The sequence below is a fragment of the Lycorma delicatula genome, chromosome 1, assembly GCF_047948215.1.
Source record: "Lycorma delicatula isolate Av1 chromosome 1, ASM4794821v1, whole genome shotgun sequence".
Lineage (NCBI taxonomy): Eukaryota > Metazoa > Arthropoda > Insecta > Hemiptera > Fulgoridae > Lycorma > Lycorma delicatula.
This window is the reverse complement of record NC_134455.1, coordinates 116,754,343-116,767,788: the sequence shown is the minus strand read 5'-3', so window position 1 is coordinate 116,767,788 and position 13,446 is coordinate 116,754,343. Positions and strand designations below refer to the sequence as shown.

At 27.4% G+C, this 13,446-nt stretch overlaps 1 protein-coding gene across 8 annotated transcripts in view; it reads right to left on the bottom strand.

The window, feature by feature from the left end:
• The window catches only part of phtf (putative homeodomain transcription factor), a 169,136-nt gene that overhangs the window by 82,704 nt on the left and 72,986 nt on the right, over positions 1 to 13,446 (bottom strand). For 4 of the 8 annotated variants that reach the window (XM_075359759.1, XM_075359800.1, XM_075359791.1 and 1 more), the window contains exons 2-4: positions 12,598 to 12,684; positions 9,219 to 9,406; positions 2,330 to 2,469 (exon numbers count right to left, since the gene is read on the bottom strand). In XM_075359759.1, the coding sequence (XP_075215874.1) occupies positions 2,330 to 2,469; positions 9,219 to 9,280 (202 nt within the window). In that variant the 5' untranslated portion in view covers positions 9,281 to 9,406; positions 12,598 to 12,684. Of the gene's footprint in view, positions 1 to 2,329; positions 2,470 to 9,218; positions 9,475 to 12,597; positions 12,685 to 13,446 lie in introns of those variants that run through there. The other 4 variants (XM_075359808.1, XM_075359816.1, XM_075359778.1 and 1 more) reach the window with 3 other exon arrangements.

Sequence of the window (13,446 nt, the reverse complement as noted above, 5' to 3'; positions counted from 1 at the left end):
GCAACACCAAATACTTAAATATTAGTTTCATTAATTAATTATTAAAAAAGCAACATAACTGATAGCACAGACCAAAACTTAAATCAGAATAAGACTAGTTGATTTAGTAAGCTAGTTAGAAGCAGAAATTTACTGAAATAGTCAAATACATATAACAGAAAAATTGTGTAACACTATAAAATTTTACTTATTTTCAAAAACGCGTAACCAAGGACAGCAGCTGGAGTGATCAGTTACTCTAGTGAAGAAGAAATGTAAGACATAGTTATAGAACTCATGTCCATTTTTAACAAGTACACATTACAGACTGATACTGATACTGATTGATATTGATTAATTTATATCTACTATAAAAGCTTGATATCTACATATCAGCTATAAAGGCTCTGGTGCTTTTACAGCCCTATCTTACAGACCTCCTTTAACACCCAAAATTCTACTTACAGTCATAGCAATACACCAGGTTAATTTTCTACATTGACTTTTTATACACAAAAAACAAATAAAAAAATTTATAACAGTAAATTACAGGAAAATGAGATGCTCAGAATTAGATGGGTCCTTGCAGTAGTTTTCAGAAAAATACATCTTATAAAAAGTACTCCTTTGAACCTGATCACAAACTCTAGGTTTTTAATTATGAAAACTTTTTCAAATATACAAACCAGCAAAGTTTTTTAAAACTGCTTCTCAATCTAACTTAGATTAACTTTTAATAAATAAGACTGGCTTCTACATGAACTCACTGTCTATTGAGTAGCAGTTTTCATCTGTGCTCGTGTTTTATGGCTGTATTTTCTGCACAAAGAAAGCAGGTGGTGAGGGAAATCACTCCCCAAAACTTCTATTGGATATGAATTTTGTTGTTAAATGTATTAGTGTTAAAAAAAGGACTTTATAATTGCAAACTGATAATTAAGCCAATGAATAAAAATAACAGATTTACCTCTCCTTTTACAGTGAAGGCCTGTGTCTAGGAAATCAAAGTCTACATATGTATGTTTTAGGCCTGGGAAAATTAATTTTGAAAAAATTATTTTTCAAAAAAATAACTGTACTTCATTTTCTTATTGCAGTTTTTATTTTTCTAGATTCATAGCTACAATTACAATTCTTAATAGACTACAACTGACAAACAACATTATGCATGATCATCAGTTTTTTTGCACTCCAAGATTTTATCATTTTGTAAAAAACAAAAATTACACACTTAATTATAGTGTTGTTTTCTACACTATTTTATTTTTATTTTGTACTGTTGCCAAGAAAATATTTTTTAGAGAAACTGTTATAAATTTTATGTCAAATTCCTCCCTTAATAATTTATTAGTAATGCATCTTGAGTCAGTAAAAAAACACTTTTCATGAAGAGGAGGCAGAATTCCCATGAAAGGAATTCTTACTCCACCAGCTTTTGTACTTTTATGTTTTTTTGAATCAGGTATGTGCCAATCTTCTCAGCAGAGTGGTTTCACTTTTTATTCCACAAAGTACTGCAAGTGTCAACTCCTGGTCACACATGAAATTTTTCATCTACAGAATTTGCATTCTGTATTCCCAAGTACAAGCTTCAAGGTTGTTAATGCAGTTCATTAATCATTTAAAAACATTTTACCAAATTGACCTACTTAAAAATTGAGAACTCATTACAGGTATCTGTTTCAAGATATTTTATGGTTTTATTTTCATAAATAATGTGCTGGTTTATGACCGAGTGAGAAGGGTTAAGGTATACATTTTTATGTTGTAATATTTTTAAATACTATGTTTGAGCGATAATTTGTAATCTTCAATATCATTTTTCTGTATAATATTTCAATAAGCACTTCTTAGATCGGTCTGCAGGAAAAGTTTTTTCTAAAACTGTGATTACAAACATTCTCATCCCAAATACACTTCAAAAAATAGTTACAGGGAAGAATGACATACTCTGACATCTACTGATAAAGCTGCTAATTCAACGAAAATTGCATGTACTAGGTAAGATTTCAATCCAAGCAATCAAAACAATTTATTCTTCTTAATAATGAATGTTCCTCATTGTATCCTTAAGATAAAAATCTATTGATTGATTTCAGTTATCCTGCTTAATTGATAATAATCTCACAATCGTAGCTTCAGCAACTACATCACATCGACAAATTTATTTTGCACCAAATACGTTATTATATAAATAAATTTCAATGTGACAAAAATAAAAAATAAAGAATGTCTAATTCATTCTTAACATAATTTTTATTTCACTTCATTTGCACAGTAAAAAATTTTATCAAATTTTGACATTAAAAGTCATTATAAAAATATGAATCATATTGTTTTATCTACATACCTCTAACTAAATCAACATCTATGAGTTCTGGTTTTAATTTTGCAGTTTTCTTTGGGACATGAGTAAAACCACTCAAAATACGTTGTTCTACAGTTTTTTCCCATTGTTGTTTATCATAAGTTCCAATTTTCTTCTGATACCTGTAAAACAAAATAAAAAATTGCACTAACACACACACATGCATAAAAATATACACACATACACACAAAGGGCATTAAGAAAGTTTTGCGATACGACTGAATGGAGAACTGATCATCACAGGCAGCTACAAGTTAGTGTTTGTTTTAACAGATCCCCCAACTTGCCATTTACATTTTATCTGTTAGTGAAAAGAGGTATGACGTGGTCAAAAACTGAATACTAGGAAATTCTGCGCTACAATTTTGTACACGACTTAAATGTTGATCAGTGTTTACAGGAGATGACTCCTGTGCTTGCAGAGAACTGTTCATATTGAACAACAATATTTAGGTGGTATCAAGAAGTTGAACAAAGAAATTTTAGCGTTGAGGATGCTCCAAGATCAGGTCAACTGTCTTCGTCTGTACTGCAGGAAACATTGTTGCAGTATGAAAAATGAATGAACAGACAGGTGTGTGACTTACAACCAAATAAAGGTGTCCTTGGGCATTAATGGACCAACAGTTTATGCTATTCTTTGAGATTACCTTCAAATTAGAAAGCTTCGTAGCGTTTGGTACTGCATAACTTGGCTAATTATCAGATGGCATATTGTGTTTCATGGTGGCATGAAGTGATAAAAATGTAAAATTTCCTTATGTGAACAGTATTCTAACAGGCGATGACACTTGGCTGTATTATTAAGATGTCCTGACCAAGGCTCAGAAAAAAGTGTGAGTGTTCACAGTTGAGGAGAGACCCCCATGACTATAAATCTGGATTCAAAAGTCCAGATCAGTGAAGAAGAAAAATGGTGGTCATATTTTTTAGTGAGAGGAGTTTTAGAGCGAGTAGTGCAGGAAATTGAGAAAACAGTTACAGGAAAGAGGAATAACAAGGAATACCAGTCTACAATTGTCAAAGCTGTCAAGAAGCTGCGCCCAAACTCAAGAATGGACACATGATTTCTTCATCACAATAACACTCCAGTACACTGCTCAAAAGTTTGCTCTGAGCATTTTGCCAGCACTGGAATAAAGCTATTAGAGCACCCTCATTTCATGTGACTTCATGTTATATCCCCAGGTGAAGAAGAGAATGAGGAGGCATTTTATGAACAATAGTGACCACCTAAGAGTTTGAGACAATGAGTGTGTCCAAATCTCCAATGAAACATGTCAAGTTTTTTTTGAAAACTGGTTTTAAGGGATGAGAAGTGTATAATGTGCGATGGAAATTATTTTGAAAAATTATTAAAAAAAATAGTCATATTGAAAAGTTTCCTAGTACCCTTTGAATATATATAAACATAATTGTAATTTTGGCTTAAAATACATAAATAACACACAAATAACTTTCTTTTAACTACAACTCTCAAATACTGTAAACTATCTGTGACAAATTATTGACACTATATGCATAAAACACCATGAAGAATGTTTATTGTTTAATGTACAATGCAGAAAGTTTTTCTTCCAAAATTTTATAAAAATTCAGCCTTTCAGTGTAGCCTTGAGTTTTTTTAATTAATAATTTAATGTTTTACAACCTCACTGAAATACATTTTTTTGTTACATTTTCACATCTTCACAACTGAAATATGTTTACCCATCTGTTTTCTTTTATAATGAAGAGCAATAGTTTTATGAATTTAAATATTAGAGAATGAAAATACCTGTCACTTCTAAAAATAAAAATATTTAAATCAATTAGAATGAGTATTTATATATATATATATATATATATATATATATATATATATAAAATAAAACATAAAATAAAACACAAATTATTATTATATTATTTAAAATAATATAACACAAATAACGGAAAAATTAAAGTTTTCTTAAATTAAAGAACAATAACAAAGATAAAACTATGAAAATGTAGGCATGATAATAATTATACTGAAACAACATCTTTCAACTGTAATATGAAATTAAAATTACAGCAATTTTTCATATTTCCTGAGTGTTATCTTAGATTTAACCATTAACCAAACTACAGTTGGATATATATAAATGTTTACATATTCAAATAATAAAAAATTATTATTTTTTAAGAAGAATTAGTGCATATCCTATTTAATGGTAAATAAGGCAAACAAGTAGTACAATAATCATTAACAAACTGAATTAGAATTAGGCTAAGAGAAGCAGGTGCAAACTTAACGTTACAAACATGAAACCATCACTATTAACTGTAATTTTTCAGTAATAAACATTTTTGCATATATATACATACACTAGCACCCTGTCTCATAGCTTTGCATGCTCTATATGGTTACTTGTGTTCCCCATTGCAGTCAATTTTTTTTATTTTATGTTTTTTAGTAAAATAATTGGTGGTAGGTGCAGCCGGTTGCGTCGCACACACACTAACACTGGTGGTGGCTGTGTTGGATGAGCCGCCACACTGTACACTGTTACACACCTTACAGAATTGAAATTCAAAAAACCCAAAAATAATTTTTAGATATTTATCTGAAAAGTATTTTCAAGCCCAAATCTACTGAATATTTCGTTTAGTATGATTAGAAATAGGGAAAGTTTGTAATTATTGTTAAAAATTTTTTTACCTTTCTTCATCCTTATCAATGTCAAATTTCAAAAAAAAATCTAGAAATTGGTTTTTAGATATTCACATAAAGATTACACAAACCAAAAATCAAGTTGATATCTTCATTTATCAAAAAATAAAAAAAAAAAAAATAGTAAATTTCATTATTACTTAATTTTAAACTTTTAAACTAGGAATTTCAAAAAATTCAAAAAAATCATTTTTCAGTGTGTACTTTCACCTTAAGAACAGGCATTCAAATTTTCATAAATTTATATTCCGTAGTTTTTACTGGGCATTGATTATGAATGACTCAGAACATGTTAAAGACTAAATTATAGAATATTTAAATATGTTATTTTTCAAAAAATCAAAAATTAATTAAAAAACATACCAACTAAATGGCTGCCATGTGGATTCTTTCCAAAACAATTCATATGCCAATTTATATATATATTATAGTAAGTGGAATTTGAGGTCACATTAACTTATATACAAAACAATTTAAAAAAATAGAATTATATTACGCATAATAAATGATCAATAAAGTAAATACATTGACCCCTTAATAATCAAATAATTTTCACATTATAAAAATACTTGATATAAAATGATATCAACATGCAATTGGTAATTAATTTTTTAATTTATTCATTCACTCCTTTATATCACCAGCTTGTAAAAAGGTAAAAGGCATGTTAATTATCAACTAATAAGCTATTTTAACCACACTTTTGATTATCTATAATAACAAATATATAATATATTTAATTTTTAATGGGAAATATACTTTCTTTTAACTACAACTCTTAAATACTGTAAACTATCTGTGACTTGCCACATGTATTTCCAGATATACTGAAATCGAATTTACACAACATTCACTACATAACAGCTAAAATAAATAAAGTAATTGTAATATTAATACCTTATTTTAATATTAATGCCTTATTATATTAATATAATTTTAAAAGTAATTATTGTTGGATAATAATAATAAAAAAATAATGATAGTTGAAGTTTGTGTAATGACAAACAGAATGCAGATTGCAGAGAACATTTGACTTACAAAGACTGAGTTAATATTTATCACTTCATTAAATCATAAAATAATTTCATTTCATTACAAAAAGCCAGGCGAATTAATTACACAAGATAACGATCATGTGTAAATAATAACATTTTCCCCTCAAGTTCCCATTTTTCTCCTTTTTCAAATTTAGCACTCCCAGTAGTTATTCTGTTAGTTGTACAGTTGTGATTTTTCCTTTTTCATATTGATTTCTTATTTTCTATTTTATAATACGATTAGATTTAATCATATTATATTCACTCCATTTTATATTTTTTTTAAATTCTTTTTTGTGTAGATTTATTTTTGTGAAGTTTGCCTCCACTTGTTTCTCTTGCTCTACCAAATGTAGCTAATGAATCTCAAATATGGTATCCCGACTCAAAGGTACATTTAATACTAGTTATAGACAAAATCTGTGAATATGATTAAATTATTTTACTTCAAATTGGTTGCTGCTTGAGATTTATTAGCTTTAATTTCCAGAGTAAATGAAATTTAATGCAAAATTTCAGTCTGTGGATACAAAAAAACCCTCTAAATTAAAATTCATGTATATTGTGCACTAATAATTTTTTTTATGAATATAATGCATTTATAAAGGAAAACAACAGACTACTAAACCTAATTAAAGTCTTGGGAAAATAAAGAGAAAAGTTGCAACATGGAACTTGATTCACGTTTCCTCGAAATCATGAGCTAAAATCTAAACAAGGGGCAAGGGGCTACAGGTATCCAGGGTCAGCAATGTAGCTAACTGGAAAGTATTATTGTCTATCACATATTTATTATGTAAAAATATATGAAAAAATCAGGCAGTGAACCATTAAGTCCACTAGACCATTAAGTAAAAATCAGTTTTATTATTTAAATGCAAAACATTTTACTATTTGATTTTGAAAAATAAAATGGAACAATGAAAGAAAGAGCACTTAACTTTTATCTTAAATTTTTTATATTATAGTCTAAGATCTGGCAGCTGATTTCTGCAGTTATCGGTTTTTTTAATCAAACTTTAATTTTTTCTGTACATGATAGTTGCGCTGCATTCTTTACAATATGTAACAGTGCGCGCATTTCTTCTCTCTCATTCATACTTATCCAGACTGAAAGTAATTAATTTAAATAATGGCAACCGCTACATGTGGCCATTTTTTTTTTACAGGCAACCATGTGTTATCATCTACAGAAAAAATTAAACTTCAATTCAGTATATAATTTTTTTGAAAAACACGATGAGCATAAATAATTAACAATAACATATCTGTTTACGCCTGGCAACTTGGTTTGTGGTTGACTGAGAGCTGACACAACCATTGTTTTTTACATTCTTCACATCATTTTCTTTCAAATGATGTTTATAATTCACTTAAAAAAAATACAGTTGTTATTCATTAAAATAAATTAATTACAATATATGTAATTAAAGATAAATTGCGGCTAATTTTTGCCAGGCAACCCGCAGTTATCTATTAAATTATCATTAATCAATTATTTAAATCGATTTTTATTAAAAAAACAGATACCTGCAGAAATCAGCTGCCAGATCTTGTACTATTAATACTAAGCTTCAGAGCATATAACACAGAAAGTGGTTGTATGCATACTCCAGGTGGGTATATCAATCAGACAGATGAAACCATAGATTATCTTTTCATTCAGCATATAAACTGCAAAAATTTTACAAACTCTTCTAGTTTTTTTCGGTAAAACATCTTTTAAAGATCAATATGCATATATATTAATTTATTTGATAATTTAAATTATTTACAGCTTTGTGAAAAGAATGTAAAGAAATACTGATTTTGATGTATAATTATCACAAGGGTTAAGAATCATTAAACATTAATTCTCTGATAATGCAACTGCCCTTTTGACACCATTTATGGTCAAATCTAGAAGAAAACCTTAGGAAGAAAATTGGATCCAGAAACTTCTAAGTAATATTTTGTATGAGATATATATATATAATTCTTTTTTGGAATACATTAACAATTAGACGTATCAGTTTTTTATTGCTAACACAATACAGAAAATTAAAAACAACATTTAATCAAGCAATAAAACACACTACTACCACATGAATAATCTGAAATGTATTTCAGTTTGATAAAATTGGTGTTAGCCAGTTAACACCAGTTTAAATCAGAATCAATTAATAAATAATGACATAAGGATCTTATTCTCAGCAAAGAAATCTCTGGGAGTTCTTATTAAAAAAAAAATTAATTTCATAATTTAATGCTAAGATTTACTTAGCAAATAAATGTTAAAAATTCCTACAAAAAATTCTTAGTTCATTATGCTGAATCACTTTATATAAATCAATACACATTCTTTTAAAGTCCTCAATCATAATTAATTTTCCAACTACATAATTTTTTTTGTTTTAATGGAATTTTTCTCTAAATTCTTTTTATTATTTTGCAGTGACAATTTTGTTTTTATTGGCAAGTTTAAAAGAGACTGTAGCTGAATAACTCAATCTAGCAATTTTTACAAGTGCAACAGTTTACACAACTATTCACTATTCAATACATAAGAAAAATACTGTAATTTCAATATTTGTATCTTCACATCACAAGATCAAGAATTGTTTGCAATTTCCACACTGCAAGAATTAAACAAAAACATCCTTTTAAAGAATTTTCTTAAAGTCTGAAAATGCATGCAATCTCTTCTTTAAAACCAATAGTAAGTAATAATATCTAATCCGGAAAAATAAATTGAATTTTTTTATTTTTGATCATAAATAATCAGACAATAATATAATTAACAAAACAAGAAAATCCTGCTATTAATTACCAGACACACATACAGTTTAGGATTGCAAATAACAATAGTACTGAAAGCTGAATAATAACCACAATATCAATATTCACAAAACATGATTTATACAGCACACATGTACACTAATAATAATGAAACTAATATTATAATACGAGAAACTACATAAAAAATAATATAGACCAAAATGGAGATAGAAAGCATTAAAAATAAAAATTTATATACATAATTTTTTTGAAAAATTTTAATAAAAATATATTGATCCATACATTGTCTTAAAAATCAAAATTCATTCTATGTAAATAATAATACTGAATTCAATAATAATAATAAAAAAAAAAAAAATAATACCTATAAGCGGTAGCTTCAAAAAGTTCCTGGAATCGGCACCTTCTGTTTGAAAAAGTAATCATGACGGGAAAATTATTTTTTCATAAGTTGGCAGCATTCACGATGTCACAAAATGGCCAGCATCATGTTCTTGTTCCTTTCCAGCAATATCAACAGCTATATGTTTATGTAATGTATGTTAGAGACCACTGCGATTAAAAATTTTCCATTACTAAACAGCATGCAAATGTCAAATTTGTGCTTAGCTTAAAAATTGCTGTCAGAAACAAAATGTATTTTAAAAACATGGCAAAATAGCTATGAGAAAAACACATAAGTTTATGTGACACAAGTTGATAAATGGAACAAGTGGCCCTCATTGCATTAGGATTGTGTTAGTATTGATGATAATTGTCATGTTTAATCTGCTACCAAAGGGAAATACTTTTTAAGATAACATAATATAAACCTTTTTATAATACATAGAGTTTTCAAAAAAGTAAATATATTTCAGGAACCTTCTGAAGCTACCTTATAGATACAAATTATACAAATTAGTTTCTATCTGATTAAGTATCTTATAATTTTTGCTATTACCGGCTATTACTATTTATTGACCTCGTCAGTTGATGAATTTTGAAATATATTTGCAATATACATTACAATACCTCTAAAAGAAGGTTTGTTTTTGACAAATTATGACTTATAATGTACATTAGCAAAGAAACAACATTTTATTCTTTGTAATGAGCAAATTATAATCAATAAATAAACTGCATTTAAAAATAGTGCATTTATCTTGCTGGCAAAATCATTTTAAATTGTAGTTTATCACATAAACAATTTAAAAAATATAATATTAAGGTTCACTCTTAGATACATAATGGTAGAAGAAAGAATTTTTATTAAATTCAAAGCAGGAGTGAGCATACTTATTAAGAAATTAAAAACTGAAACTGATGGAAAATTTAAGAAAAATGCAATTTATTTTTGCTTTTTCTTTCTGTAGTATTGTAGTTACAATCTGAAGAACATACACACTACATGGCAAACATATACATTAAAAAACAGTAATATCAGTTTTACTCAAGCAGTAGAAAAATAAACCTATCTCTTCAGAAGCAGATAACCTTGCTAGGTGAACCCATAATCTTTTTTTATGTTTAATTCATTTTATAAACAGGAAACTTGTATATGGAAATATGAACTGGAAGTTTTGTAGAATAATATCAAGTATGACCAAGATTCAAATCAGGAAAACTTGGGAACTGGAAAGTAATTGGATGATACCACAATTAAGATATCCATTATTTAATTGCAGTTCATAAGATTACATTTCTATGATACTCTAGTTTTGCATTAAAATTCATGGAAATCTATTCTTTACTCGCTAGTAATCAATTACCAGTACTCGATTTAAATCTGTCAGCTTAAGATTGGAAAAGGCTAATCAAATAAATGTAAATGGATTTACACCCAACGAACTAGAGAGCAATCCTAGATTAAAAAAAAAGTTAAAGTTGTTTTGAAAACTCAATTAATTTCTTTGATCACAAAAATATAAATCTTTTAAATTGAAGTCCTATCTACAACATGCCAACAGTAATTAAAATGTTGGTTAATCTATTATAAACATAGTTCTTACTGTTAGTATTTGCATGCTTTTATTTTTTAAGATGTTACTCCCTGATTCATTCCAAGATCTTTTATCAGTAAAATGTAAGAAAAAAAATTAATATAAAAAAAGGAATAAATGAAATTAAAATAGAACTTATGAGTTGAAAGTAGAGTCCACATTTGAAAGGAACAGTAACAAACACGATGTTGTTGAAAAAATAAATAGAATTATACATAGATTAGACTAATTTAATATCAACCTATGAACAACACTCATTCAGCAGCTTATGATCAGCGCCCAAAAAAAATAAAAATAAAACACATAAACTGCACATCAATTTTTTTTTGTTTACTAGATCAAATGTAGTAGTAGAGAGATAACACAACAGCAGTTACTTCAGCAGTTCACAGATTATAAAAAGTAGACTTAAATTGTAAACATAGATTAATAATAATTAAAAACTTAACTCACACTGGAACATTCATACCTTCAAAGCGAAAAAAAAATTTGCTAATAATTAACTGTTAAATCAATAAGTAGTTCTAATTTACAAATTATAAAATATGATTTTAAGAATATCTTCTTTTTATTGTTTACAGCAACAGTTATGAGCAATGATTATTTAACAATTAAAAACAATAATTCAGCAAAAAAAAATCACATTCTGTGTCTTATAAGAAGATACTGATAAAGCTGTCAACAGCTACCAAAGCACCAAACCATTCGACTTAGCAAGATTAAGCAAAAACTGATGAATATGTATCATTAATTTACAAAGCATGAAGAATAAAACGAAAAATAAATAAATAAATAACCAATTCACATAGAGCTCTGTAATAACAAATTATTCTAAACAAACAAATAAATTTTTTTTTTAACCATAATGAAACTAAAGTATCATAAGCAACTGTCTAGATAATCAAAATACCATAAGCTTAAGAAAGCAGTAAAGCACAATTAAATATGATAATAATACGTCCAACAAAAACATTCACAAAAAAGAAATCTTTATGATTAGCTTGCCAAGAAAATTTATTTTTGGTGGCTACATTCAAAGCCCGATAATTTACATGAAGTACTTGCAGCAGTGTTAATGTAAATAAATGCATTTATTTAAAAGACAAAACTCTCTTTCAAACTGGTACGTTTGAAGACTAAAAGTGAAAGTAAAAATGATACAAAAGAATGTGAAAAAGAAACTTTGTTTTTTTTTGTTTCTTCATTTCCTTTATTTGGAATTCTATTATTTTACTTTCACTAACTTAACTTAAAAAATTGCACACGCACGCGCCGCGCGCACGCACACACAAAGGAGAGAGTGAGAGAGGAGAGGGAAGAGAATAATTACAACTTTGATAACCCAGTTGAAATGTAATCATTGATGATAAAGCATATAATCACTTAAAAAGTCAATGTAAAATTCTTCAAGTCATCTTTTCTTTCTTAAAAGGACACAATGAGATAAGAATGAAAAAATAATAATCAACACTAAATATGACAGGAGCCTTTTGCGAATTTTGTTAACTACGTGTGAAAGATAAAAATGAACTATATTATCAAAAATCTTTTACGTGAATTTGATAACTTTACATAGCTATAATAGATCAGAAAAAGCTATTATCTCTAATATAATTTAAAATACAAGAGAAAGTTTTAAAAAATGAATTACACCAAAAATAAAATAAAGAATTAAAATTATCCAAACATTAACACATTAACTGTTTATTAAATAATTAATTACTAATATAAGAATATGATCAATTAAATAATAAACCACCTTACCAAGACACAATGTCCTGTGTACACTCTCCCATAGTCTAGAAAGCTAGCAGTGTAATCCTCCACTTAGACTACATGCCAACACATAATCTGAAACAACACAATAATTTATAATGACAACTGTTCAAACTAATCACAATGCTATTGATGTAACAACATAACAAATAGAAAAGTTGTATAACATAGAATATTTATTAAATTATGTTGTGAAAGAAATCTACAAAACAAATAGGCTTAATTCATAATACTGAAATTTTAATTCTGATTCATTGGTTTCTAGGGTCAGCTGGTTTCAAGTTTTTTTCTAGCAAATTTTCACACTTCTTTTTTTTCTTTTGTCTTATTTATTCTATCCTTCTCATTGGAATAAGTTGAATAGTTTGTAACATTAAATACAAATTATACCTTATTAAACATGAATCTTAATAAATGTATAAAAATAAATTCCAAGCAAGAGAAAATACAGCAATACAATTTAATACATACATTCTGATAAATAAAAGAATACTACTGTGACAATAAGTACACAGTTCAGCAGTTCAATGTTAATTTAAGCATTACTGCAAGTTCTTTAACAAAATGCAAAACGGCAAAGAAAGTGTTATGTGTTTAACAGTATATGTATATGTAAATGTTATTCCCCTCTAATATTCAAATGGAATGTTTAATTAATTAAAAAATGAACAAATTCTTGTAAGTAAATCAAATGTTTATATAAATCATGAAATTCAGTTATAATAGGAAACAAATCTGATGTGGACACTGCATGACTTACTTTTACACCTATTAAATTAAATATTTATTGCTGCACTTCATTTAAACTTATTTCATTTGTAAGTGAGATACGATCTC